General features: G+C 40.2%; 1 protein-coding gene across 3 annotated transcripts in view; it reads left to right on the top strand.

The window, feature by feature from the left end:
- LOC147690365 (cytochrome P450 2F2-like) overlaps positions 1-27,314 on the top strand; it is a 533,126-nt gene that overhangs the window by 153,733 nt on the left and 352,079 nt on the right. For all 3 annotated transcript variants that reach the window (XM_086938001.1, XM_086938002.1, XM_086938003.1), the window contains one exon: positions 2,756-2,916. In XM_086938001.1, the coding sequence (XP_086794127.1) occupies positions 2,756-2,916 (161 nt within the window). The remainder of the gene's footprint in view (positions 1-2,755; positions 2,917-27,314) is intronic.

Below are 27,314 nucleotides of genomic sequence, written 5' to 3'. Positions count from 1 at the left end.
ACGCCTGCTCGCAGCCTGACTCCTCTGGTCTCGTCTCTCGAACGGTTGAACAGACAGCAAAACACGGACCGGAATCTTCAGCGTTGCGTTAAGGGTTGCGAAATGATGCAATCTGCGGCCACTGCTTTTTCCCCATAATTTTGGATTTGCTGCATGTGCCACATAATCCTTCATATACAACATAATGCTCAGATTTTAACAAAACAATTGTTTTTAGCTCACCTGGATTAAAAGCTACAAAAAAGGCTGCAATGTGTTCTGCAGAAGGCCCTTTATAAAGGTAGACTGTTCACCTTTCAGTTACATATTGATGCATTTGGGTGCTAAATTGGTACTAATAAGGTGAATTCTTTGTCCAGACGGTGTTAACATGTTTATAAATAATAAAATAATGAACTGCTCACAAAATGTTCCCAATTTTGCTGCACAATTTGAATTTTCTCGCCAGATAATTTAGTAAACCCTGCCGCATAATTTGGGCCTAATTTTTTTAACACTTATTTTTTATTGCTATTTATCAAATATACATGACAATCATTTTACAAGAAGTAAATAACGATAGTATTGCTTTTTACACACATTGTGATTACGATTCAGTGACTTCATCCCCAATAACACAGAATGTCTGCAGCTCTTACGATTGTGCCCCAGGTCTACCCATCAACCATATGAATTAAGTGTGAGATTGATCTAGCCAGGACAGCCCTTGGTCCTACTCACCAGGTATCGCTACTATCTCATGGACTTGAGTCAACTGGGGGACTGTGTCACCCCTCTGATTGCTTGCTAGTCTGGGATTACCGGGTATACCATGTGATAATCCATAACTTTCAAACCACCGTCATGTGGTAATTTATGTCTCCTATTCTGTTGTTGGGAGCTCAGTGAGTTCTGTCTCAGTCGAGAGAGGGGGGCCATCTGGGCCCACCTGTGTCTGGCCGACTCTTCATTGTGTAATAACCCGGCACCTGCCTGGTGGCATTCCACCGGGGTATCCCCCCCGCCTCCCCCCCCAGCGGTCATCAGTCTGGTCATCCCCCTCTCCTATGTCCTCTCAGTGAGGTGTCTCAGTTACACAAACAGGGCGGGGTCATCGCACCTAACAGTGTCCCAAGGGTAACCTGTCTGGGTCTCGGCATCGAGAACTGCTCCCACTCATCCACCACATCTGACCACAGGTCTGCTATAGGTCTCCTGCATGCCCCATGGGTCTCTTCATCTGTAGGGCTCGAGCCTAAAACATCACATTCCTGATCCAGGTCTACACTTTAGGACCCGCATCTAACTTTCAAGCCATTGCTATTCGTCTCTTCTGTAATATTAATGCTAAGTCAAGGAACCTGTTTCTGACCCTTTTAGGTTTGGGTCTAGGAAGGCCCCTAAAAGGCTATATAATTCTCAACAGTGCTGTTCAGAGTACCTTGAGCTTCGACAGGACCTTCATCCAGTATACCTGCAGCTGGGTGTACTCCCCTGTCATATGATTGGAGACTGCATCTAGTGATGTGCACCGGGTCAAGGTCTGGATTCACCCCATTAGATGGCCCTGATTCTGCACGGTGTTGAGTATGTCCTGTGCGTGTAGTTGAATTGGATATATTTGAAGAGCGTGTTGCGAGACACCTTCTGTGGGTATGCCAGTATTCTCTTCCTAGGTCTGTGTGCCAATGCATCCTACGGACATCAAAGGTAACTTCGGCCTCACTTGCTGCATAACTGCATTGGCCCTGCCTTAATGTATTGTGCTGAATTTTTAAAAGTAGGACATATAGAAATGTAATATTGGCATGTCCCCACTGTGATAAGATCCCAAAAGCTATTTTTACAATGGAAGACCCTAACTCTCCTATGGAGGAAAACTATAGTGCTGATAAATGTATTCATTTTGCTATCTCATGTTTGAAATAAGCTAAAGAAATGGTTCAACTACAACTCCTAATGATTACTAAAAAATCAAATTCAGTGGAGAAGTTAGATTATTAATAAATCATTTCGGAAAAGTATTTATTAGAAAGATACCCTTTCTGATTTCCCTGGAGGTTCCCAGCTGCGCCATCAGTGCCATACTTATATGAGGTGAAATTTGCCTTATAATATTGGAAAGAAGGTGGACCGCTGAAATAATGAGCCTTTATAGAGGTTTACAGAGTGCGCAGATTTGAGGCCCAGCTCTGGGAAACACACACCCCTGCCTTTTAGAGTATGGGAACTTACCAGATATAGAAGTTAGGCTTTGTAAACCTTAACTTGAGCACCATTTTGTGACGCAAGTTACGCCAAATAGCTTTATAAGGAGCAAAAGTCCTATTTTGCTTTACCCTTCTAGCTGTTGTCTTCACCTGAAAATGTTTGTGGTGCTTCTTTCCAAAAGCTGTAACATACAGGTTCCTTATTTTTATATATAAAACATTGTTGCACTGTACAGGGATCGCACAGTATTTTGTGACTATAGTGCATGCATAAATAGAATTGAGTCAGACAAAAACCATATCAAAAGGTTTTTCCTTGCTGTTTAAATGTTCAAGTGAATGTTTTTCTTGAAAATTATTAATCAATTAAGTTATATTAGCGTTAGGATGGGTAAAACAGAGTTAAACCCCATACTGCTAGAAAAAAAGTAGTAATTTTCTCTGCACTCTACAACCATTCAATGTTTATGGTATGATTCCAATTTAAAACGTATTAGCAATTTCAGACTAAACCAAGCTCCTTTACACATTTTGTATTTTATTGTGTTTGTCTATCCCATCTCTAGCATCCCACTTTAATCCAGAATTTTTCCTGAGCCGGTCGGTCTGCAACAACATCAGCTCTGTTCTCCTTGGGGATCGGTTTGACTATGAAGATGAAGAATTAGTGGCCATTGCCGAAAATATAAAAAACATTTTTAAGATTTCGAGCTCCACCTGTGGCACAGTAAGTATAAGAATCAACTATTTATAATTAATCTTGGTCTTGTATTGATGTTTTGTAGAGGAGGATGTAATTTTCCTGAAAGTGATGGCACACTCCCTTAATAGCCCCGTGGGGACTGGGAAGAGTGACAGTCAAATGTAGAACTTTGAGTACTGCAACATTAGTCAGGCCCCCATGGTACAAGAGACATTTCTGTAATGAGAATGGGTGGTAGGATTCCATGTTGCCTGCTGGCTTCCCAATACCTTGTCATGACTTGGTGAAGCAGACATGCTGAGTCAGATCACTAGCATAATATGGATCCATTTAAACACAAAAATATTGAAAATTAAATATCGATCACAGAAATATTGACTTCCTATAATTAGCTATTAAAACCACACATATTTGGAACAAAAATATTGTTAAAAATATTGATTTTGAACTATAATATTAACACAACTATATTATGTCACAAATATCGATTCGCAGAATATCAATGACAATAATATCACCAAAATAATTCAACAATCAATAAAAATGTACCAAAACACTTTTAATATATATAAGATATATACAAACAGGTGAGAGGAGTGGCGATGGGGGCCTGCTTCTCCCCCAGCTACGCATGTTTACATGTGGGCTGGTGGGAGGAGCAGGTCCTCAAAACCGCCTTTCAGGTGGAATATCAGACACACATAAGATCATACCTTCGGTACATAGACGATGTGTTCGTACTTTGGCGGGGGAGTGAAGAAGAAGCTGTTCGCTTTATAAATAAGATTAATAATAACATCTATAATCTTAAATTCACCTCCCACATTTACAAACAGGAAATAGAATTCCTTGATGTTAAGGTCTTTGTCCACAATGAAAAATTTGAAAGTATTGTTCACAGAAAAGTGACTTCTGGTAATATCACCTTACATGCAACCAGCTCTCATCCGGAACACCTCATTGCTAGCATTCCGTATGGAGAAATCCTACTGATAAAACGTATTTGCAGCAATGAGGAAGAGTTTAATAAATGTCAACAAGAGCTGGTTGACAGACTTAAAGTAAGGGGATATTCACATAAAATCTTACAGGATGCAATTGATAAGGCCAAAACTAAATCTAGAATGAGCCTATTCGCTCCTGATATAGACACCTCATCAGTCCCTAATACTGCTGTTATCTCCACAAGTATGAATACTCCAAGACTAATCTCTACTTATAACAGGGAAGTACGGCAGATTAGAACTATATTGAACAAGCATTAGCCAGTAGTGCTAACAGATAATATTCTTCGAGATAAAATTGCAGTTAAACCTGTTATTACATTTAGAAGAAGTAGCACCATGGGCACAGTACTGGACCGAGTATCACCTGAGGTCAAAAAAGTCACTACTTGGTTGGCACCAAAGAAGGGTTTCATAAAATGCACGTCATGTCGTGCTTGCAAATTTGGTTGCAACATGTCAACATAATCCACAACTTTCAGTTCCACTCCTACTGTGATATCGGGAAACTACAATTGCAAAACCGAATATGCTGTATATGTCCTGACGTGCACCTGTGGGCTTAGCTACGTGGGTAGCACGAAGCTACAGGTGCACGTCAGGATCCTGCAGCATATAAGGGCCATTCTCCACAGTGACGCAACATATCCTGTTGCAAGACATTTTAAGAAGGTACATGCAAACAATATCAATTGCTTGTCTTGTTTCGTAATAGATGCTGTGGCTAAGAAAAGAAGAGGTGGCAATAGGGAGCGCCAACTCCGTCAACTTGAAACCAAATATATTATCGAGCTTGATTGTAAATGGCCCAATGGTTTGAATACCACAGAGGATATGCACAGCTTTCTGTAATAACATCCTTTAGCTGCAATATGGTGGTTCCAAATCACAAGTGGAATTGTATGTAAATAGTTCAATGAAGTACTTCCTCCTTGTAGATATATTAACTCTCTGATTTTACAAATTATTTTATCATATTTCCTCTTTCTCTTTTTGATTTCTCAAAATGTATTTATTATATACAGAATCAAATGTTTTTAGGATAAAGGTGGCTGTTATCAATTATGTATGAATTTTAGAAATTAGATTCATCTATGTTTTGTGAACAGATGGTTTGGCCTTAAATTAGCATTTGATTGATTGCGAAATCTATACTATCTACACTAGCACTTTATATCTATATTTGCACTTTTGCACAGACCTTCTCCCACTTGTGTTTACACTGCATAAAAAAGAAATACAAAGAAAATTGGTTTAAATTTAAGATAAGAATAGGTACATGTTGTGATGTACGCAGGACTCATAGGCCATATTGGTTGAAATGACAATAAGCGGATTTATCCGGTAATATTACAGTATTGGTGCAACAACAACGTAGGCAGTCTTGGATTTATCCAATGAGAACTTTTAAAATGTCATCCGTGATGTCATTTGAGATGTCATCAGTGATGTCACTGACCATGTCATGAATGATCTAATATGTGACATCATCAGCAGTGCATTGCGGGTGCGCGAAATATAGTTAGTCCAACTAACTATATAGGAGCAATTTCAATGGTTCTGTATGAGTGAATAAAAAAAAAATATTTTACTCACACAAAACCATTGAAATTCGCATATATAGTTAGTTGCACTAACTATATATCGCGCACCCGCAATCCACTGCTGATGATGTCACATATTACATCATTCATGACATGGTCAGTGACATCACTGATGACATCACTGATGACATCTCAAATGACATCACTGATGACATCACTGATGACAACATCCAGTGACTGTATGTTTCTGTAAAGTTAAAATATGTCTTACATATTGAAGAATGAGTGGATGTATAAGTGTCTGGATGAAGGATTTAGTAGGTGCATGACTGACTGTATGAGAGAGTGATTAAATGAGTCTCACTGAGTGCATGGGTTAGTGACTAAACTGTCTTAATTTGTGCATCATTATATCTGTTGTTCTGTAAACTGCTGCATGTGTTGATCAGTAGCTATATGAGTAACTATATGGGTTATTGATTGGTTGCCCAAGTATTTGTATGGGAGAGTGTGTGTGTGGGGGGTGGCTGGGAGGTGTGTGACTCTGTGCATAGATGTGTCAACAGTTGATTCACTAGATGTATGGATTCAAAACTGCATGTGGAAACAACTGTATGGGTTGTTGACTGTGTGCATGGGTGTATATATATATATTCACTGAAAAAACCATAGGTTTTAGCCCATATATAGTTAGGGATTAGCATTTACAAAACCTTAATTTACTCGCACAAAACCATTGAAATTCGCATATATAGTTAGATGCAATAACTATATATTGCGCACCCGCAACCCACTGCTGATGATGTCACATATTACATCATTCATGACATGGCAGCAAAAAAAAAAAAAACGCTCACACGCAGCCGCTGGAAGACATGTATCAACATATATGAGCCTCCTCAGCCACCCTCAGAAAACATAGGGGGTCAGGATACGTCTCCCGTACCCCCTTATACCTAGTAATTTAATTAAATCGAAACACAAAATGGCGAATTCCCGATTCGCTACCAGTTTGCGGCCCAGTTCGCGAACCGAGAAGCGCTTCTACCGTGAAAAATCAAATTTTATTTATTTGCCCCACGGGACCCTTTAATAACCCCAACATCATTCCTAGGGGGTCAAGAGGAGTCTACCTTGCCCCCTTTCATTAAATTCCCCCTTCGTTTTTCTCCTCCTCTTGTCTCTCGATCCTACCGAGAGACAAGATGGCGGCCGCACCGGACTGTTTAGAATGTTGACAGACACCGGAGAGCCAATCAGCTTCGCTACCCAAAGCTCCGTTACGCGAAAAGTACGCGATCTGGTGCGCTATCTAGGACGCTGTCACAGATATATCTGTTTTTTTAAACGTTAATTTCTCAAAATCCACTGGAGCACATATATTGAGACCCAGCAAAGGCACATCGGGCTAACAGTCCCTATAATTTTGCCAAGTTTCGTGTAAATCCATTCAGCCGTTCGAGCTAAAAGTGAGGCCAAAGGCCCTATGGAAAAATGAATGGGAAAAATGCGTTTTGGGACCCCCCTTTTTTCTCGGCCCCCCCTTGACGAAACCCCCCCAAATTTTCAGGGGCTGATCAGAAACAAAATGTGCCATTTTCCTGAAAATGTCAGCCGATTCCGTCCACAAACGCCAAAGTTATTAGACATAGAATTTTCAAAAGTTCCATAGAGAAAAAATCCTAACTATATATACCTACTGGCGACCGCCAGTAGGTAATATATATATATATATATATATATATATATATATATATATATATATATATATATATATATATATATATTCACAGAAAAAACCATAGGTTATAGACCATATATAGTTAGGAATTTGCATTTACAAAACCTTGAAAATTCACTGAAAAAACCATAGGTTATAGACCATATATAGTTAGGGATTTGCATTTACAAAACCTTATTTTACTCGCATAAAACCATTGAAATTCCATATATAGTTAGTTGCGCTAACTATATATCGCGCACCCGCAATCCACTGCTGATGATGTCACATATTACATCATTCATGACATGGTCAGTGACATCACTGATGACATCACTGATGACATCTCAAATGACATCACTGATGACATCACTGATGACAACATCCAGTGACTGTATGTTTCTGTAAAGTTAAAATATGTCTTACATATTGAAGAATGAGTGGATGTATAATTGTCTGGATGAAGGATTTAGTAGGTGCATGACTGACTGTATGAGTGAGTGATTAAATGTGTCTCACTGAGTGCATGGGTTAGTGACTAAACTGTCTTAATTTGTGCATCATTATGTCTGTTGTTCTGTAAACTGTTGCATGTGTTGATAAGTAGCTATATGAGTAACTATATGGGTTGCCCAAGTATTTGTATGGGAGACTGAGTGTGTGTGTGGGTGGCTGGGAGGTGTATGACTCTGTGCATAGATGTGTGAGCAGTTGATTCACTAGATGTATGGTTTCAAAAGTGCATGTGGAAACAGCTGTATGGGCGGTTGACTGTGTGCATGAGTGTATTGGTGAGTGAATGGATATCTCAGTGCTATGTATATCTCAGTACATATGTAAAACACAGTACATGTGAGAGTTGACATATATAAATAACTGTGCATAAGAGCCAGTGAATGTGTGAGTGGCTGTATGGATCATTGTGAACTTGTATCAGGGATTGTATAAGAGAGTAAATATGTGTTAGTATATGTTTGAATAAGTAAAGTTTGTATAACTGTATAGTTGAGGAAATGGAGGTGTGATTGATTCTTTGCATGACTGACTAGGTGTGTGAGTAACTGCATGGATGAGTGACAGTCTGTGAGTGTCTGTTTACACTGATTGTATCTAAGGTTATATTAGAGTCTGAAGAGGTTCATCGTATTATCACATGAAAGATATCATCAGTGATGTGATCAGTAATGTCAAATGAGATGTCATCAGTGATGTCATCAGTGATGTCATTTGAGATGTCATCAGTGATGTCATTTGAGATGTCATCAGTGATGTCATCAGTGATGTCACTGACCATGTCATGAATGATGTAATATGTGACATCATCAGCAGTGGATTGCGGGTGCGCGATATATAGTTAGCGCAACTAACTATATATGGAATTTCAATGGTTTTATGCGAGTAAAATAAGGTTTTGTAAATGCAAATCCCTAACTATATATGGTCTATAACCTATGGTTTTTTCAGTGAATTTTCAAGGTTTTGTAAATGCAAATTCCTAACTATATATGGTCTATAACCTATGGTTTTTTCTGTGAATTTCATTGGTTTTTTAAAAGCTAACATCTGTAGCTGTAAAATGTATTCTTCTTTAAATCTTAAAATATATTTTAGATGTTTATTAATAATTTTTTTTTTAATATTTTTTTTCTTCGCTTCTAGTTCGCGAACCGGGAAGCTTTCCGTTAGCTCATCTTGATGCCGCGACCTAGTCCGCGAACCGGTCAACGTTACGTTAGCGGAACTGTGACGCGTCGCGGAAGCGCGACGTATCACGTTGTCGCGTAATGCGTCTAATGACGCGCTGCGTTAGCGCTCCCGGAAGTGCTCCGGACCGCGAACCGGAAACGATCCGGGACGCGGCGCGCACCGCGTAACGTAAGCGGAACAGGTCATGTGACTTGTTTATCAAACTTTTCATTGGTTCATTTCACTTTTGGTTTCCAAATGATGTATGACTAGGTCATGTGACCTAAAAATAACACTTTTCATTGGTTCAGAACTTTTGCTTTTCCCAAATCATGTAAACCCCTCCTTCTTTCCTCACTCTGACTTTCATCTTGGTGAGAGAAAGACCATTTTCCTGGAGTTCAGCAATGGCTTCCATACTTGCTGCAGCTGGTGCACCCCCACCACCACCTCCACCTCCTCATAAGAAGAGAGGACCACCAAGTCAATTTACCTCCAACAGAGAGGAGGAAGAGGAGGAAGAAGAAGAAGAGGATAGAGATCAACCAGAATTTATCCCGGAGTTGCCCCGTGTTTCTAAGAGAAAAACAAGTTTCATCTGGCAGTTTTTTTCCATCCCTCCAGGGGAGAAGAAGGTGAATGCTAAATATGCCACCTGCCTCATCTGTGATTACAGATTGTCTAGAGGCACAGAGAAAAAATATAGTATGGGCAACTATACTATGCATCGACATATGACCAGGTGGCATCCCTTAAACTACAGCCGGGCTGAGTTAAGGGACCTACAAGACAATCCCCCGACAACTCCTGTGGCCAGATCTACCTCAACAATGTCTTTGACAGGAAGAGAGGCACAGGAAACTGTGCCAAACATTCAGCCAAATTTTAAACATATGAAGTTTACCTGTATATATTGTGGTGCTATGCTGTCGTATGGGAACATGAGCGTCAACTTGATTAATATGGTGTTCGAAAACCATAAGTGCCCTAATGCACCCAAGCAGTAATTTTTTTTTTGCTCCTGTTGAGCCCTTTTCAATGCCTGTTTTTTTGTTGTTTCCCCTCCATAAAAAACACAAAAAAACATAAAACTGTTCTAAAAATACAAAAAAATCAAAAAATGTTCAGAAAAAAAAAAAATAATAATAAAACAACAAAAACAAAAAAAAAAGTTCTTTTCAGAACTACCTCCCCTTTCAAATAAAATTGCTAGAATGTTTATCACTCTGGCAAGCTCTATTTCTTTTGGTTCGCTTCAAGTTTGCTGACCGGTTCGCGAACTGGAAGCGAACCAAAAAAATATTTTTTAAAAAAAAAGAAGAGTTAGTATAAGGGAAGTAAACAGAGAATAATGTAAAAAGAAAGACAGCTATAGAGAGTAAATGAGAGATAGTGTCAGTGACATCATCAGCAGTGCATTGCGGGTAAAAAGAGTAGAAAACATTTACCTTATAATTCTTGTTACCTTTTTAAAATATTTTTTCATACTTTCAATCTGTAAAACAGAGAACAAACATTTCCAAAAATATATAACATCAAAGACACTAAAATGCCTTCTAAATATGACCCCAAACAACCTATGAAGCTCTAAAAGTACATATCAAGAAATGTAATTGTTTATCACAAATGCGATTAAAAACAGCCGCAATGCATGAATATCGCTGAAAAGTCAACGATATTCATGCATTATCCAGCAAATGCTCTTAGCCATGTTATCCACCTCCCATTGGATAACATGGCTAAGAACTGCTCGCAAATGCGAAAAAAAACGGCCGCAATGCATGAATATCGCAGAAAAGTCAGCGACATTCATGCATTTTCCAGCAAATGCTCTTAGCCATGTTATCCACTTCCTATTAAATAACATGGCTAAGAACTGCTCAGGGCCCCATGAGGAACGCTTTCCATTTATAAAGGGAAAAATAACATCAAAGACACTAAAATGCCTTCTAAATATGACCCCAAACAACCTATGAAGCTCTAACAGTACATATCCTGAAATTTAATTGATTTCAAAATTCGTTTTTAAACACAGCATATAAATCAATTGTATACCTGCATTCATGAAGAAATGACTAAAAATGTCCTTGAGACACATGAAAGTGTTTTCTGGAATGCCCTAACCCAATTTTTGGGACACTATTAACATGGCTAGGTAACTCCCATAATCAAAATCTAAATTTGCCAAGCGCAAGTGGGAGCGTATTTACAAGACACTTGCCCCAAGAGGAACGCTTTCCATTTAAAAAGGTAAACATAACATCAAAGACACTAAAATGCCTTCTAAATATGACCCCAAACAACCTATGAAGCTCTAAAAGTACATATCAAGAAATGTAATTGTTTATCACAAATGCGATTAAAAACAGCCGCAATGCATGAATATCGCTGAAAAGTCAACGATATTCATGCATTATCCAGCAAATGCTCTTAGCCATGTTATCCACCTCCCATTGGATAACATGGCTAAGAACTGCTCACAAATGCGAAAAAAAAAGGCCGCAATGCATGAATATCGCAGAAAAGTCAGCGATATTCATGCATTTTCCAGCAAATGCTCTTAGCCATGTTATCCACTTCCTATTAAATAACATGGCTAAGAACTGCTCAGGGCCCCATGAGGAACGCTTTCCATTTAAAAAGGGAAAAATAACATCAAAGACACTAAAATGCCTTCTAAATATGACCCCAAACAACCTATGAAGCTCTAACAGTACATATCCTGAAATGTAATTGATTTCAAAATTCGTTTTTAAACACAGCATATAAATCAATTGTATACCTGCATTCATGAAGAAATGACTAAAAATGTCCTTGAGACACATGAAAGTGTTTTCTGGAATGCCCTAGCACCATTTTTGGGACACTATTAACATGGCTAGGTAACTCCCATAATCAAAATCTAAATTTGCCAAGCACAAGTGGGAGCGTATTTACAAGACACTTGCCCCATGAGGAACACTTTACATTTTAAAAGGAAAACATAACATCTTAGACACTCAAATACCTTATAAATATGGCTCAAAACAACCTATGAAGCTCTAGCAGTACATATCCAGAAATGTAATTGATTTCTTAAATCGTTTTTAAAAACAACATATCTGTTTCAGCTTACATAACAGACCATGGAATGGGCTCCATGTACCACAATAACTTGTGTTACTGCATGCCAGAATGTTACACCAAATATGCAATTACAATTTCTCTATGAAACTAATTCTATTAGTATATCACTAGAGACAAAACCACATTTTAAAAACACAGCTTTCTTCATCATTTTCTCCTTAAATCATACTATTCTCTATCTAAATTAAATAAATCTTTTCTCACCTTAGCAAATATTTTTTGAGTTTTGAAAACAGTCTCAGAAATACACCAAATTGTCTTCAGCAGAAGAAAAAGGATGCACTCCAAAGGCTGCAGCTATTGAAAGCACAGAAATACAGATATTCATTTCACATATCTCTCATATTAGCCAATCATACCTCTTCCCTCACTTTTTTCAAATCAAAACCCTTCCCCCCTCTGCCCTCTCTGCCTTGTTTCCATAGCAACCACCTCCTGGAAGACCTCTCATGTTTGCAAATTCACACAACAATGTTTCAATTGAACTCTGAACTCTCAGTGCACCTACGTATCCAGAGCAATCTTTCATTAAATGTTTCTTCCTTGACCATTCAAATTACATGTTTCAAAGAACACATCCATGCACCCTAACTTTCTGTTTTCAGAAATGGAAATGCACCAATCACTGCTAATGAATCATTAGCATTGTAAATCCACAGTTTTTTTTCTTTAGAAACTCCTACTGTTTCAACTGCCCTTTCATTACCACACTTCATCTGACTGCAGAACAACCTTCTCCCACCATGTTTAAGGTCTGGATTGTTGGACATAGTTACATCCACTGGGCTCAAAGGTATGCTGAGAACAGAAATTTACCTAACCTCAATTTACAAGATGTGGAAATTAAGTGGTTGGGCCAAAGAGGATTAAAATGTCACCAATTGATACCATTGGTGAAAACCTTTATGCATTTGCCAAAACCTGACCTGTTAATAGTGCACTGTGGAGGTAATGATTTGGGCACTTTGACAGGGGTAGGTCTGGAAATGCTTTTAAAGGACACCTTTGAGCAATTAATGGCACTTTTTCCTCAAACTGCCTTGGTATATTCCAATATATGCCAAAGACAGAAATGGAAGTGGTCCAACCAATTTTGTCCACAAATTGAGAAAGCGAGGAAGCATGTAAACAAATCTGTTTCAGCTTTCATGAGAGACCATGGAATGGGCTCTCTGTACAACAATAACTTGCGTTACTACATGCAAGATATCTACAGAGGAGATGGAGTTCACTTCTCAGATGAGGGCAACAGAATTTTCATTCTGAATTTAAGACTGTGCATTGGTACCTACTTATAAGTACCTAAATGTACCATAAACCCAAAAGCTCTTCTCAGAGCTACCCTTCATCTGATCACTCACAATTATTATTTTTTTCTAACTTTTTTCATTAATTTTCCACAAAATTCGCTCCCCGGGGCGCTACCCGGTTCGCGAACCGAAAGCTAACCTCGCGGAATTTTTTAAAAAAATGTTTTTTTCCGCACATATAAGCCTCCTCAGCCACCCTCAGAAAACCTAGAGGGTCAAGATAAGTCTACCATGACCCCTTCTACCCATTCTAAACATTATTTGCCCTCCATCTTGTATCTTAATGCGACCGAAACACAAAATGGTGGACTCCCGTGACGCTTAAGGTTCGCGAACCGGGCCGCTTCCCGGAAAGCGGTCCAAAAAAAAAGGTGGGAAAGTAATTTACAGAAAAACGACTAGAGACACTCTCACCAAATATAGATTAGCTCATACTACATAACAATCCCTTCCATTCTCACAAATTTCATTGAAATTTCATTTAGCCTGTAGACCTCTCCAAGTACCGTGAGGTAAATTACTTCACAAAACACATCTGAATTGTTGGAATTGACAACCAATGAAAATGTTACTTTCATTTTCTACTTTTATTACCTGACATTTGATTGGTTATATACCTGTATATATATAAAGGGAGAGAAGGAAACACAGCCATTTTGACTACTACTTCTTGTTGTACCTCCTATTTCAATAGCTTCAAAAAACTTCAACTTCTTTGTGAAGGTAAGTTATAATTTAATATATTGTGCACTATAACTTAATATAGTAGACTTTTTCTGCTAGATATACACTATCCCTCTGTAGTAGTAATGTATTTAGATAGACTTCTCTGTTATAGTTATGAATGGAGTAAGGCTTGTCTTGGTTAAATCACATACACTTTTTTATAGTCCTATTTCCACTCTCATACTATACACTGCCAAAAGATAAATTCACTGATAAAAACTGCCTATCTAAAATTAATCCCAACAGTGCCCTATCTCTACTAATATATATTTTTTTAATCCAAATTTCAGGCAAAATGGAAGGCGAGCAGCAAGTTTCTTTTGAGATGGACCTGCAAGAGAGCAGCCAGGAATTAATTGAACAAATTGACATGGAATTTATGGATGAAAGCTTGGATAATGAACTGCTGCAATGTGTCCAAGCAGTAGATGTCCTCCTTGCAAATGAGGACATTTTGCAACCTCACAGATTGCAAACAATATTTCAAGAAAATAATGACATTTCAGACACTGAAATGTTAGAAAGTTTAATAAATTATGAAAAAGAATCAAAATAAAAAAAACACTTTAAAAAAAAGAAAACAAAAAAAACAAGAAAAACAACAAACAATTAACATACAGTATTTAGAAAAGTCTTTCATTCTTTTATCCATAAAGTTCGCTGCCCAGAACGCTTTCCGGTTCGCGAACTTGGCGCTTACCACGCAAAAAAAAAATTTTTTTTTTTTTTTTTGGACCCTCCTAGGCCCTTTTAAAACCTCCACATAAAACCTAGGGGGTCAACGAGGATCTACTATGCCCCCTTATGGTAATTTCCCCCTTTGTTTTGGCCTCCTCTTGTCTCTCGATCCTACCGAGAGACAAGATGGCGGCCGCTCCGGACTGTTTAGAATGTTGACAGACACCGGAGGGCCAATCAGCTTCGCATCGCAAAGTTCCGATACGCGAAAGGTTCGCTAACCGGATCGCTGCCCGGAGCGCTGTTACAGATATATATCTTGATTTAAACGTTAATTTCTCAAAATCCACTGAAGCACATATATTGAGACCTAGCAAAGGCACATCGGGCTAACAGTCCCTACAATTTTGCCAAGTTTCGTGAAAATCCATTCAGCCGTTCGGGCTAAAAGTGAGTCCAACCGCCCTATGGAAATTAACATGGGAAAAAGGCGTTTTGGGACCCCCCTTTTTTCTCGGCCCCCCCTCCACAAAACCCCCCCAAATTTTCAAGGGCTGCTCAGAAACAAAATGTGCCATTTTCCTGAAAATTTCAGCCAATTCCGTCCACAAACGCAAAAGTTATTAGGCATAGAATTTTCAGAAATCCCATAGGGAAAAAATCCTAACTATATATACCTACTGGCGACCGCCAGTAGGTAATATATATATATATATATATATATATATATATATATATATATATATATATATATATATATATATATATATATATTTGCTACATCAATAGAAACATTGCACTCCTGAAGGCTTCCTCCTTGGATTAAGTTGTATTCAGAAAATTATGACCAGAACCCACCACCACCGTTTCGACCAAGAAATGGTCTTGTTCACGGTCTCATGAGTACACCTTCTATGTTCACAATATACAGTTCAGCCATGTTAGCCTGTTATGAGGCATTATGGGAATTGTAGTACTTGGTTGGCTTGGAATGTTCATTCTTTTTATATTTACAAGTATGTCAAACTGTGATTGATGTCATTTTGATTTAAGTTATTCCATTGTTATTTTTTTTTCTTCAAATATAGTCAAATAGAGTCTCACTTCTTTAGTGATATGTATTTGTACTTTTTATCATTGAAAGCTCTGTCCTTCCTGTGAAGGTTGGAGATAGATGATCTCTGTGGGGCATGCATTGTCCAGTTAGTCTGGTAATGTTGATGATAGTTTCTATCAGTACTATCGCTTTAGCGGTGTATTGAATCATCTCTCTTTCCAACCGTTTTCAGTTTAGTACTGTTACTCATGTCCCTGTTGAATCATCTGTACGAACTATTTTGAGCTAAGTGCTCATTGGTCATATCACTTTCCATTTAATTTCATTCTTGCTGTGGCTTTTTATAGATGAATATGTAACTCTTCACCCCGGTTCAGGCCAAAGGGAAACTTTGTTTTGAATCTTACAATCAGTTGCAATTCTAATCTTCTCAGCTTTAAAGTTCTATTGCGTCCCCTTTTGTTTTTGGGACTGTCATCATACCAGAGTACTTAATGTTCCGCCAGGTGATGGTATGTTTCATATGTATGTGTTTTGATATAGCATAGTTCATGACACAATTCTGGATTGCCCTCAGATGTTCCAGGATTCTTTTGCATAGAGGGCAAATTGTGCGGTCGATAGACCGCTGACTACACTGGCATTCAATCATATAAACCACATATGGGGTTTCGCATGTTATTCTTTCGTTGATGATAAATGTTTTGCCTCTAGGATCCTTGATCTCATTTATATTCTGGCCAAATTTACATGTTTTACATTTGTAACAATGTGTGAAGCCAGTCTGTTGTTTATTTAGACAGTTTGTTTGTTTCTCACTGGTTAAGTGACTCCTCACAAGTCTGTCTTTTAGTGAAGGCACTTTGCGGTAGGTTACCATCAGTCTTGTTCCTATTTTTTTCCCAATATCCGGATCTTTCTCTAGGACACTCCAAAATTTCTTTAAGATGTTCATGATCCTTTGGCTCTCCTTGCTATATGTCATAATCATTCTGATTTTGTCGTCTTGTTCGGCTGCTCCACCATCCTTCTCTTTGTTTACTAGAGTTGAAGCATGGGACATCTTTCTTGCTCTTTCTTGTCCCTGTTTCACATCTCTATATTTGTATTTCAATTTGATAAATCTTTGTGCTGTCTTTTGAAAGGTTTTTTCAACCACCACTACTTCTGAACAGTTTCTTGGCATCCTGACAAATTCTCCGAAAGAGATGCTTCTCTTTAGTTGATCAGGGTGGAAGCTTGTCCCATTTAGTATGCTGTTTGTTGATGTTGGCTTTTGGTATACTTTTGTATGCATTTGGTCTTTATTGATGTATACTGTTACATCCAAGAATGTAATCTGTTTTTTGCTTACATTATATGTAAATTTTAACTCCACGGAGTTGTTGTTGAGCATCTCAAAGTATTCTCGGAACTCATCCACGCTGCCATTCCATATCAAGAAGAGATCGTCTATGTATCTCAGCCAAAGTTCTATCTTCCTGGTGTGTTTCTCATTTTTCTCATTCCATGCTATGAATTTCTCCCACCACCCCATTGTTAGGATGGCATAGCTGGGAAAAAATGAAAGCCCCATAGCAGTTCCACATTTTTTAGCATATACCTTGTGGTTAAAGAGAAAAACATAATTTTTTACACATACTTCGATCATCTCTATGAGCATTTTCGTGTGCTTTAACTCTTGAATGTTTCTTTGTCTTAAGAAGTAGCCAACAGCATTCATACCTAAGTCATGATTTATGGATGTATATAGCGACACTACGTCAATCGTGACTAGGAGAAAACCCTTCTGCCATCCAGTGTTGTTTAGTGTTCTTAGGAAGTCGCCTGAGTCCTTTATATAGTAATTTAAATTTATCACCATCGGTGCAAGGAAGTGATCGACAAAGATCGATGTTCTTTCATAGAGGGAGTTGTGGCTGGAGATGATGGGCCTTCCTGGAGGATTAATAAGAGTCTTATGTATCTTCAGCAGAAAGTTTGTACAGATGATTCAACAGGGACATGAGTAACAAAATACTAAACTCAAAACGGTTGGAAAGAGAGACGACTCAATACACCTCGAAAGCTATAGTACTAATGGTAACCATCCTCAACATTCCCAGACTAACTGGACAATGCATGCCCCACAGAGATCATCTATCTCCAACCTTTACAAGAAGGACAGAGCTTACAATGATAAAAAGTAAAAATACATATTGCTAAAGGGGTGTGACTCTATTTGAAAAACAAGTAAAAAATAGTTGAATAACAATTAAATCATTTAAATCAACATGACATCAATCCCAGTTTGAAAGACTTGTAAATATAAAAAAAAGTGAACATTCCAAGGCACCAAGTACTACAAGTCCCATAATGCCTCATAACGGGCTAACATGGCTGAACTATATATAGTGAACATAGAAGGTGGACTCATGAGACAGTGAACAAGACCATTTCTTGGTCAAAACTATGGTGGTGAGCTATGGTGATAATTGTGCTGAATAAAACTTAATCCAAGGAGGAAGACTTGAGGAGTGCAATGTTTCTATTGAGGAGTGTTTTATGAGGTTAAGTCCGACCTCGACGTCGGCACCGGCTGTGTAACAGTGCACACTGAATTTGGGACTGGTTATTGGATAAAAAAATATATATATATCTATATTAAAATATATATATACATATATATCCAGAGAACGTAATTCCAGCGTGCTCTCGGGTAATGCGAAAACCAACCAACACTTTAATGTGTAGGGAAAAGGGAGTTTATTACAGCATAAACCCTCCGTGATGCGTTTCAACCCCAAAACGTCCTGATCACACAACGGAGGGACACCATTCTGTGTCTTACATGCATTTCCTGGAAAAAGGGTGAAGATTAACAAAGGACTTACACATCCATGTGAGTTGCCATTTCCTCACGTTTGTTTGCCATCTTGTAATGATAAATATACATATAGTGCATGTTGCTGGTGCATTGAGTAACGCAGACAAAAGTACTGTTGCTGCGCGTGGAATACAGTCACAAATGTAAACCCTAAAATGCATGAGAATATGGGTGGGAGACTTCAGTCAAAGTACTATTGGTTCATGATCTTGCAGTGCGCGCACTGTGCCAAGTAATTTAACCGGCATCGTAACCGTAGAGTCACGAATGCCCCTTTTCTACATGAAAGATTAGTGTTTGATGTAGCCCCGTAACCACGAGTCATCATTGATACCGGCTAGATCGTGAACTGTGGCGGTGCATGCTGGTACATGTAGCATGCCCATGCCCGTCGTGAGCTACCTTCACTATGGTGATGTCTTGGTAATGCGCTGGCCTCCCCTTGCTAGTGGGAGCTAAGCCCAGTATACCAGCCAGTAATCTGTTCTCATTACTGGGTAGTGTACTGGCTCATCAGCTGAGATATGAATCAGGATCATATAGATCACCATAAGACACTGCAGTATGGGATGGGAGCTACCCATACTAGTCTGTTATCTGTATTCTCCAAGTGGAAAGTGTTCTCCCTGTTGTGCTAAGCTCAATGGAATTGGGTTGATGTCTGTCATTCCCATCTGTCTAATAATGTTGGTTGCAATGCAATCGCAAAGTGGCACATTATCATAAACATTGTCATTACCAGGACCTGATGTAGACACAAACACAGTCAAACACCCTCTATGTCACCTATTGTAAGTGCACAGTGATATATTCTAATACCAAAATAAACAGTGTAAGATGTCTTATCTGCGAGCAGGGTGGTAGTGCAATGGTGTCACGAAGAAAAGGGTAGGGACCCCGTTGTCACAAGCACGAGACATGGTTCCCTTTCTTTCCTCCTGAAAAAGATGTGAAAAGAGAGCAAAGTGTCAGAAACTCACAGATGTAAAACCATTTGAAAAAACATTACAAGACAAATACAGTAAAGTGATTTTCAGGAACAACTGCAAAATGAACTACATTAATGGTGATAATAAATTACATTAAAAACTAAAATTCAAACGGCATTGCCTTGACTAGTGACTCAGTAGTCCCACGCATGAACATACAGGTCAGGGTAAGCTTGGGTTTGACAGTTTAACCGTTCTGCCAGCCTGAATCTACTGGGGGCCTAACCTTCCTGCAAATGTATTGCCATTTCTTCATCCACGTTATGTCCATTCGGAGGGGAGTGCCCATCCCTATGATGTACCTAGAATCAGGTTGTCTGAGCCATAGGGTGCAGTTAACTCCTCTACTATTTCCCACCACCTGTTCTATGGCATAACAATATAGTTTGGAGCTGTCTGAGTAGTGGTCTGTCTCAAAATGCTGAGCAATCAAATATTGTTGATCCCTGTTCGTGATTGCTCTCATATGCTTGAGGATTCCTTTTTTCGCTATATAAGTCGTGCTGCCTAAATATCTGAGTTGACATGGGCATTCAAGAACATATACCACAAAAGTGGTACCGTACATAAGGAACTGTTTGAGGGGTAAACATCACTTACAACGCAAGCATTACAACGCACTACCATTACATCGCAACCATTACAACGCACACCATTACAACGCATTGCGCTGGGGGGCGCTCTAGGATAGGGAATATATTTAATTTACTATCCAACACCTTCCCTACTATCCACGGGGACTGGAGTTGGAATAGTAAATTAAAGAATTCACTATCCAGCGCCTAAAAGCACTATGCGTTGTAATGGTCTGCGATGTAAAAAATGCGTTGTAACAGCAGGTGTTGTAATAGCCTGCGTTGTAACGTCATAGATCCGTTTGAGGGTATCATCCTGTTGGTGCTGGCATTAAAGACCTCCTTCTTCATGCGACTGTTGACACGGGCTTTGCAATGGCCGCATGAGAAGAAGCCCTGTAAACTATCCCCTCTGGCCAAAGCGGTGTCAGTAAGTTAACTGTGTACCAACAGATCTCTAAGATTATGGCCCCTTCTGTATGTTACACTGGGTCCGACTGGGATAGTATTGCCTATTGTAGGATCCGCCTTGAAGATGTTCCAGTTAAGTGTGATGGTTTTACGTATGTTATCAGAATTCCCATCGTAGGTGAGGATGATACGAGTCCCCCCCCCGATGTCAGTGCTCTCTACATTGTTGGTGTTGCAACTCTTGAGGATGGTCTCCTTCACCATTGTTTTGATCCTCTCTACAGCCCTACTGAGGACCCAAAGCGGGTAGCCCCTTTCTTGCAATCTGTTGATCATGGTTGTTTGTTCCCTCATGTATCTTTCCTCTGAGCTGCAACTGCGCTTAGCTCTGAGCAATTCCCCATAAGGGATGCTCCATTTGAGGTTGTCAGGGTGGCTGCTCATGGCGTGTAGTAGAGTATTCCCCTCTGTGCACTTCCTGAACAGGCTAGTGTGTACTTGGTTTGACATTATTTGTACCTTGGTATCTAAGTACGCTACCGCTTTCTTGCTTATCGCACTAGTGAGTATGAGGTTGTGGGAATTCTTGTTAAGTTTATCTACAAACTCCAGAGCCTCCTGTCCGCTGCCTTGCCACACAACAAACAGGTTGTCTATATATCTGAGCCATAAGATAACCTTGGCAAAGTCAAGATATAGATTGGTGTTTTACCTGATATCTTCCTCCCATGCTCCCATGAACATGTTGGAAAAACTCGGGGCGAAGCATGTGCCCATCACAATTCCGAGGGTCTGTCTGTACAGTTTATCCCTGAACATGAAGAAATTATTTGACAGACAGAACCTGATCATGTCAAGTATCATCTGTGTGTGCCCCAAGTACCTGATGTATCTACGTCTCAGGTATATGGCATATGCTTCTACCCCACGGTCATGGTCAATCACTGTGTACAGTGAGTTTACGTCCATGGTTATGAGGAGATAATCAGCCTGCCACTCTAATTTGTAGATTTTATTGAGAAAGTCTTCGGTGTCCCTCACATATGAGGTCAGTGTAATCACAAAGTCCCTCATTAAATGGTCAGCATAGCGTGATATATTTTCCAAAGTTCTCCCCCTGGAGGAGACAATCGGTCTGCCTGGGGGATTGGTTTTACTCTTGCACACCTTGGGCAATAGATACATTAGTGGAAGTATTGGATGATGTTTTTTGAGGAAGCAATACTCCTTCCATTCAATAAGACCTGTGTCTTTCCAATCTCCCAATTTCTCCCAAATGACGGTAATACTGTTATTGGTATTGGTATAGGCATTAGTGTTATTAAGATGTCACATAGCTTCCTCCACATACAATTCCTTAGTTAGAATAACAATGTTTCCCCCTTTATCAGCAGGTCTAATGATCACACTATTGTCTGCTTCCAGGCCTCTCATGGCCTTTTTCTGTGCAAAAGTAAAGTTATGTTTGGATTTCTTCATTTTCTTCACCAAATTCTTTTGTCTGAACTCTAAAAGTTCAGTCCCGACCAGCTCCTGGAATGTTATCATGGGCCATATGTGGTAAAAATGTCAACTTAGGTTTAAAGTTAGTGCATGCTGCTATGTCATGTCTAATTTCCATCTTGTCAAGAATTTGGTCGGCATCCATAACCGTGCCCAACACTTATGACTCACCCTCCAGTTCATGCAGTGCCACCAGGATGTCCAGGTCACCTATAGTTAATCATTCTCAGTTTGACTCTCAGCACCATGGTGTTCCATGCTCTCAGCTGGTTTTAATTGTGCCACTTCTGCAGTTTCTACAGAACTTAAACATATCTATCCTACTGTCTACATAGTTCATAGGTTCTGCTAGGCAAAATGACAGACCTAGACAAAGCATCCTTTAGTCTTTATCACTTATGTGCCTGAGAGATAGGTTAATGATGGTCTGATTTACCATGGCATCATCCATCATAGTTGCTTCTTGGAGAGTGTTTGTTTGTATCCCACTTGCTCTGAGTCATTCCCTCTTTTCTCTCCTCTGCCGGCACCTCTTCCACCGCTTGACCTGGTACCCCTTGCTCTTCCTCTTCCTCTTCCACTCGGGATGACCTCTTTGTAGTTTGTTTTGAGTGTTGCTCGTGTCGTTTGCCAGCCTCATCTCAGGAGCTGGTACTCGTCTAAAAAAGTATTTGGTTGTGTTGAGCCTTCCCCTTCTGAAGCTGAGCTTTCAGAGGTCCTAGATATTTCTGAGGAATTGGTGTTCCTGTCGCTTGAGCTAGCTTCATCGTCATCTTGGTTCTCTTGTGTCACTGCTGTTGTTGTAATATTCCCTCTTGTGGTGTCATAGAAATGGTCATAATTCTGACTGTAGGTAAGTATCCTTTTGGATTCGTAATCTCAACAGACACGATGGAGTTTGCGTTGCTTTCTGGCTTTTATGTCATCTTCCACCTGTCTCAGCCTCTTCTTTATTTCCCCCAAGAACTTAGACATTGTTTCCTGTTCTGAGCTTGCGGTCAATTTATCTTTGATCTGCGCTAGTTCTCCCTTGATGCTTTCTCTATCTGCACATGCATATTTCACTGGGATCTCCAACATGACCTTGGAGCTATTGGCCGAATTCGCTGCCCATTCCTCCAACAAACGTGGAGCCGGGGAATCGTTGGAGGGGGTGAGGTAGATCCTCAAACTCAGAGGCACCATCTTTTTATCAATATGATCCTGGAGGGATATTACTTCTCACCGCTTTGATATTTCTTGTTTGTATAGCTTTTCACATGTTTTTACTCCATCCATGAAAATTGACTCTGTGTGTCGGCACTGGTAGTCTGTGGCCCACTCCTGGCGCACGTGCAAATAGTGTCTGTGCTGCTGCCCTTCGCTCTCGATCATCTTCCATTGCGTCACAATGATCTTGAGCATTACAGTTCACAGATACTTGGAGTGTGGTGGATGTGTGGCCCCTCTGCCCTGTGTGCAGAGTTTCCCTTGTCGTGTATACGTATATTAACCCTATAGGTGAGATTTCCGTGTGGGCTGCAGGCGTTTTGTATGGGAATGGTAATCTTTTGATAAAAAGTTCCTGGTGTAAAACTGGCAATGCTTAGGATGCCATTTGGAACATTCTGGCCAGCTGTTGTATGCACCCACTTCCCTTTTGTCCCTGCCCAATGTTCCTTTGAGCGAAGTGGGGTTGAGTTTGGTTCTGGGTATACCTAACCCACTGTTCTGTACTGTTATCTGTCTGCAGTCGATTTGGTCAGCATATGCCACTTTGCCCCACTAGTGAACAGTTCCCCTGCTGTGGCTTAATGCAAACTCCAACCTCCCATGTATGTCCCCCAAGCGAGTTACCTTCATGGTGTATTCCTGTCCCGGGATAGCATAAGGGTGGGTTCCTCCGAAGGTCCCGAACATTGTCTCCACTGCGGGCTGCACTCTACTCAAGAAAAATCACTCCTTCTGGAAATCATTCAGCTGTAGAGGGGTGGCGCAATTACCGGCGGAGAAAACTGATATGTCAATATGCCCAGAGAACGGAATTCCAGTGCACTCTCAGGTATTGAAAAAACCAACCAACACTTCAATGTAGGGAAAGGGGGTTTATTACAGCATAAACCCTCTGTGATGCATTTCAACTCTGAAAGGTCTTGAGCACACAATGGAGTGGCATGATTCCGTGCCTTACATACATTTCCTGGAAAAAGGGTGAAAATTAACAAAGGACTTACACATCCATGTGAGTTGACATTTTTTCACATTTGGTCGCCATCTTGTAACGATAAATATACATAAAGTGCATGTTTCTGGTGCATTGTGTATCCCTGACAAGAGTACTGTTGCTGCTGGTGGAATACAGTCATAAATGTAAGCCCTAAAATGCATGAGAATATGGGTGGGAGACATGAGTGAAAGTACTATTGGTGCCAGCCCTCGTCGTGCGCGCACTGTGCCACATAATTTAACCATAGAGTTGCGAAAGCCCTTCGTGAGCTATCTTCACTATGGTGATGTCTTGGTAATGTGCTGTCCTCCCCTTGTTCACATCAGAATACACCGTGGCTAGCCAGTTTTCACAAGCGTGTTTTATTTAAATTCTAGCAAATCCATGACTCAACACATTTCGGAGCTCCTGGCTCATGCTCACAAGTTGTTAAATAAAAAACGCTTGTCAAAGCTGACTAGCCGCGGCGTGTTCTGGTGTGATTTACGCTATACAATGATGGATTTATAGCGGTTCACTACCCCACTGCAGGCTTACCATAGTAAGAGGCTCAGGACAAGCGACAGGTCATTGGATGGAATATATATATCTTGGCGAACTGCTGCTTGAGGGATGAAGTCCACTTGTGTCCTGAGGTCCTCAAGACACAGGAGGACCTTCTCACCCCCGCCAGCAGTGCGCCACGAGGTATGTTTGCAGAGTGATGTAAAAAGGGGTGTGGCCTCGGACCACCTCTCTGCAAACCAGCTCTGTGGTGCTTACTGTAGGTACCTGGTGGAGTAGTTGGCCCCCAGGGACCCCCAGTATTCATGGTGACTTAATTTCTCAATTTACAATGCGCCAGGGGGTGCGTTTTCAGAATGGTGCAGGAAGGGGGCTGGGCCTCCAAGGGGCCGGCTTTTAAAAAAAACATTTTTGAGAGAGGGTCTTGTGGCCCCCCTTCTTTTACAATTTCTGGGGCCCTGGGGACCCCATCCCCCGGGGCTTGACCCCTTTATTTAAAAAAATAGAAAGGGGCCTGCGTGGCCCCCCTCCCAAGGCCTTTTTCGGCCCCAGGGACCCCATCTCCCGGGGCATGGCCCTGTGGGACCCCCTGAGCAGACCGTAGGGGTTCAGGGTGTTTCTACCCTGTCCCCTTTTCTTGTTTTTCATCTTCACATCATGGCTGCAAACACTTCCGGGTTTGGAGTGTTGGCAGCCAATCAGAGGGTCGTGCCCGGAAGGGTTCGCGAACCCTCCTCTGTGCTCGAATATCGATATTTTTATTTCTTGAATTTCTCAGCAACTACTGAATGGATTTACACCATTTAAAAAAAAAAAGGTCGCTTTCTGGACCAAGCCCTACCTTTTTGCCAAATTTGGTGTAATTCCATTCAGCAGTTCGGGCTGTAGCCTGTTCCACTTTTTCCTTGGGAAATTAACATGGGGAAAACGCGTTTTGGGGCTCCTTTTTTTCTCGGCCCCCACTTGACGAATTACCCTAAAACTTCCAAGACAGGACCCGACCCAAGTAAAACTTTTTTGCGGAAAATTTCCAGAATATTCGTCAAATGGTGCCAAAGATATTGGCAAAATATTAAACACTTGTTTGAATAGAAACAAGGTCCTAACTGTAACTTCCTACTGATGACTGTCAGTAGGTTTTATATTAACCCACTGAAGGGAAAGAAGCAAGAAAATGAAATGGATGCAAATAAGGCTGAACCCACTGGAGGGTGAAAATAAACGAGTGGGAACTCGAAGTTCCAGCATGCCTTTCCAGAATGCACCTGAGCAAGCCCACCAGGCGGCCGGATAAGGCAATTGAAATTAACTGACTGCTCCTGCTCGTGATCCCTGCCTCATTTGTGTGCCAGCCCGTGAACAAGAAGCAATGTGGCTTCGAAATGCGTTGGGCGTTTTAATGGGATTCCTGAAATGCTGACCTGCTGCTGAAATAAATGACCCTCTTACAATACACAGAAGTCCGGCATGTCATTGAGTGCGTTCCAAGCAAGTGGCACCCTTTTTTTCACATATATATATATATATATATATATATATATATATATATATATATATATATATATATATATATATATATATATATATATTCACTGAAAAAACCATAGGTTTTAGCCCATATATAGTTAGGGATTAGCATTTACAAAACCTTAATTTACTCGCACAAAACCATAGAAATTCGCATCATTGTGAACTTGTATCAGGGATTGTATAAGAGAGTAAATATGTGTTAGTATATGTTTGATTAAGTAAGGTGTGTATAACTGTATAGTTGAGGAAATGGAGGTGTGATTGATTCTTTGCATGACTGACTAGGTGTGTGAGTAACTCCATGGATGAGTGACAGTCTGTGAGAGTCTGTTTACACTGATTGTATCTAAGGTTATATTAGAGTCTGAAGACACTTTTAGCTCGAACGGCTGAATGGATTTGCACGAAACTTGGCAAAATTGTAGTGACTGTTAGCCTGATGTGCCTTTGCTGGGTCTCAATATATGTGCTCCAGTGAATTTTGAGAAATTAACGTTTTAAAAAACAGATATATCTGTGACAGCGTCCCAGGTAGCGCTCCGGTTCGCGAACTTTTCGCGTAACGGACATTTGGTCGCCATCTTGTAACGATAAATATACATAAAGTGCATGTTTCTGGTGCATTGTGTATCCCTGACAAGAGTACTGTTGCTGCTGGTGGAATACAGTCATAAATGTAAGCCCTAAAATGCATGAGAATATGGGTGGGAGACATGAGTGAAAGTACTATTGGTGCCAGCCCTCGTCGTGCGCGCACTGTGCCACATAATTTAACCATAGAGTTGCGAAAGCCCTTCGTGAGCTATCTTCACTATGGTGATGTCTTGGTAATGTGCTGTCCTCCCCTTGTTCACATCAGAATACACCGTGGCTAGCCAGTTTTCACAAGCGTGTTTTATTTAAATTCTAGCAAATCCATGACTCAACACATTTCGGAGCTCCTGGCTCATGCTCACAAGTTGTTAAATAAAAAACGCTTGTCAAAGC

This window comes from Lissotriton vulgaris, chromosome 9 (genome assembly GCF_964263255.1).
Source record: "Lissotriton vulgaris chromosome 9, aLisVul1.2, whole genome shotgun sequence".
NCBI lineage: Eukaryota > Metazoa > Chordata > Amphibia > Caudata > Salamandridae > Lissotriton > Lissotriton vulgaris.
Note: the sequence above shows the minus strand (reverse complement) of the source record. Positions and strands in the feature narration are given on the sequence as shown.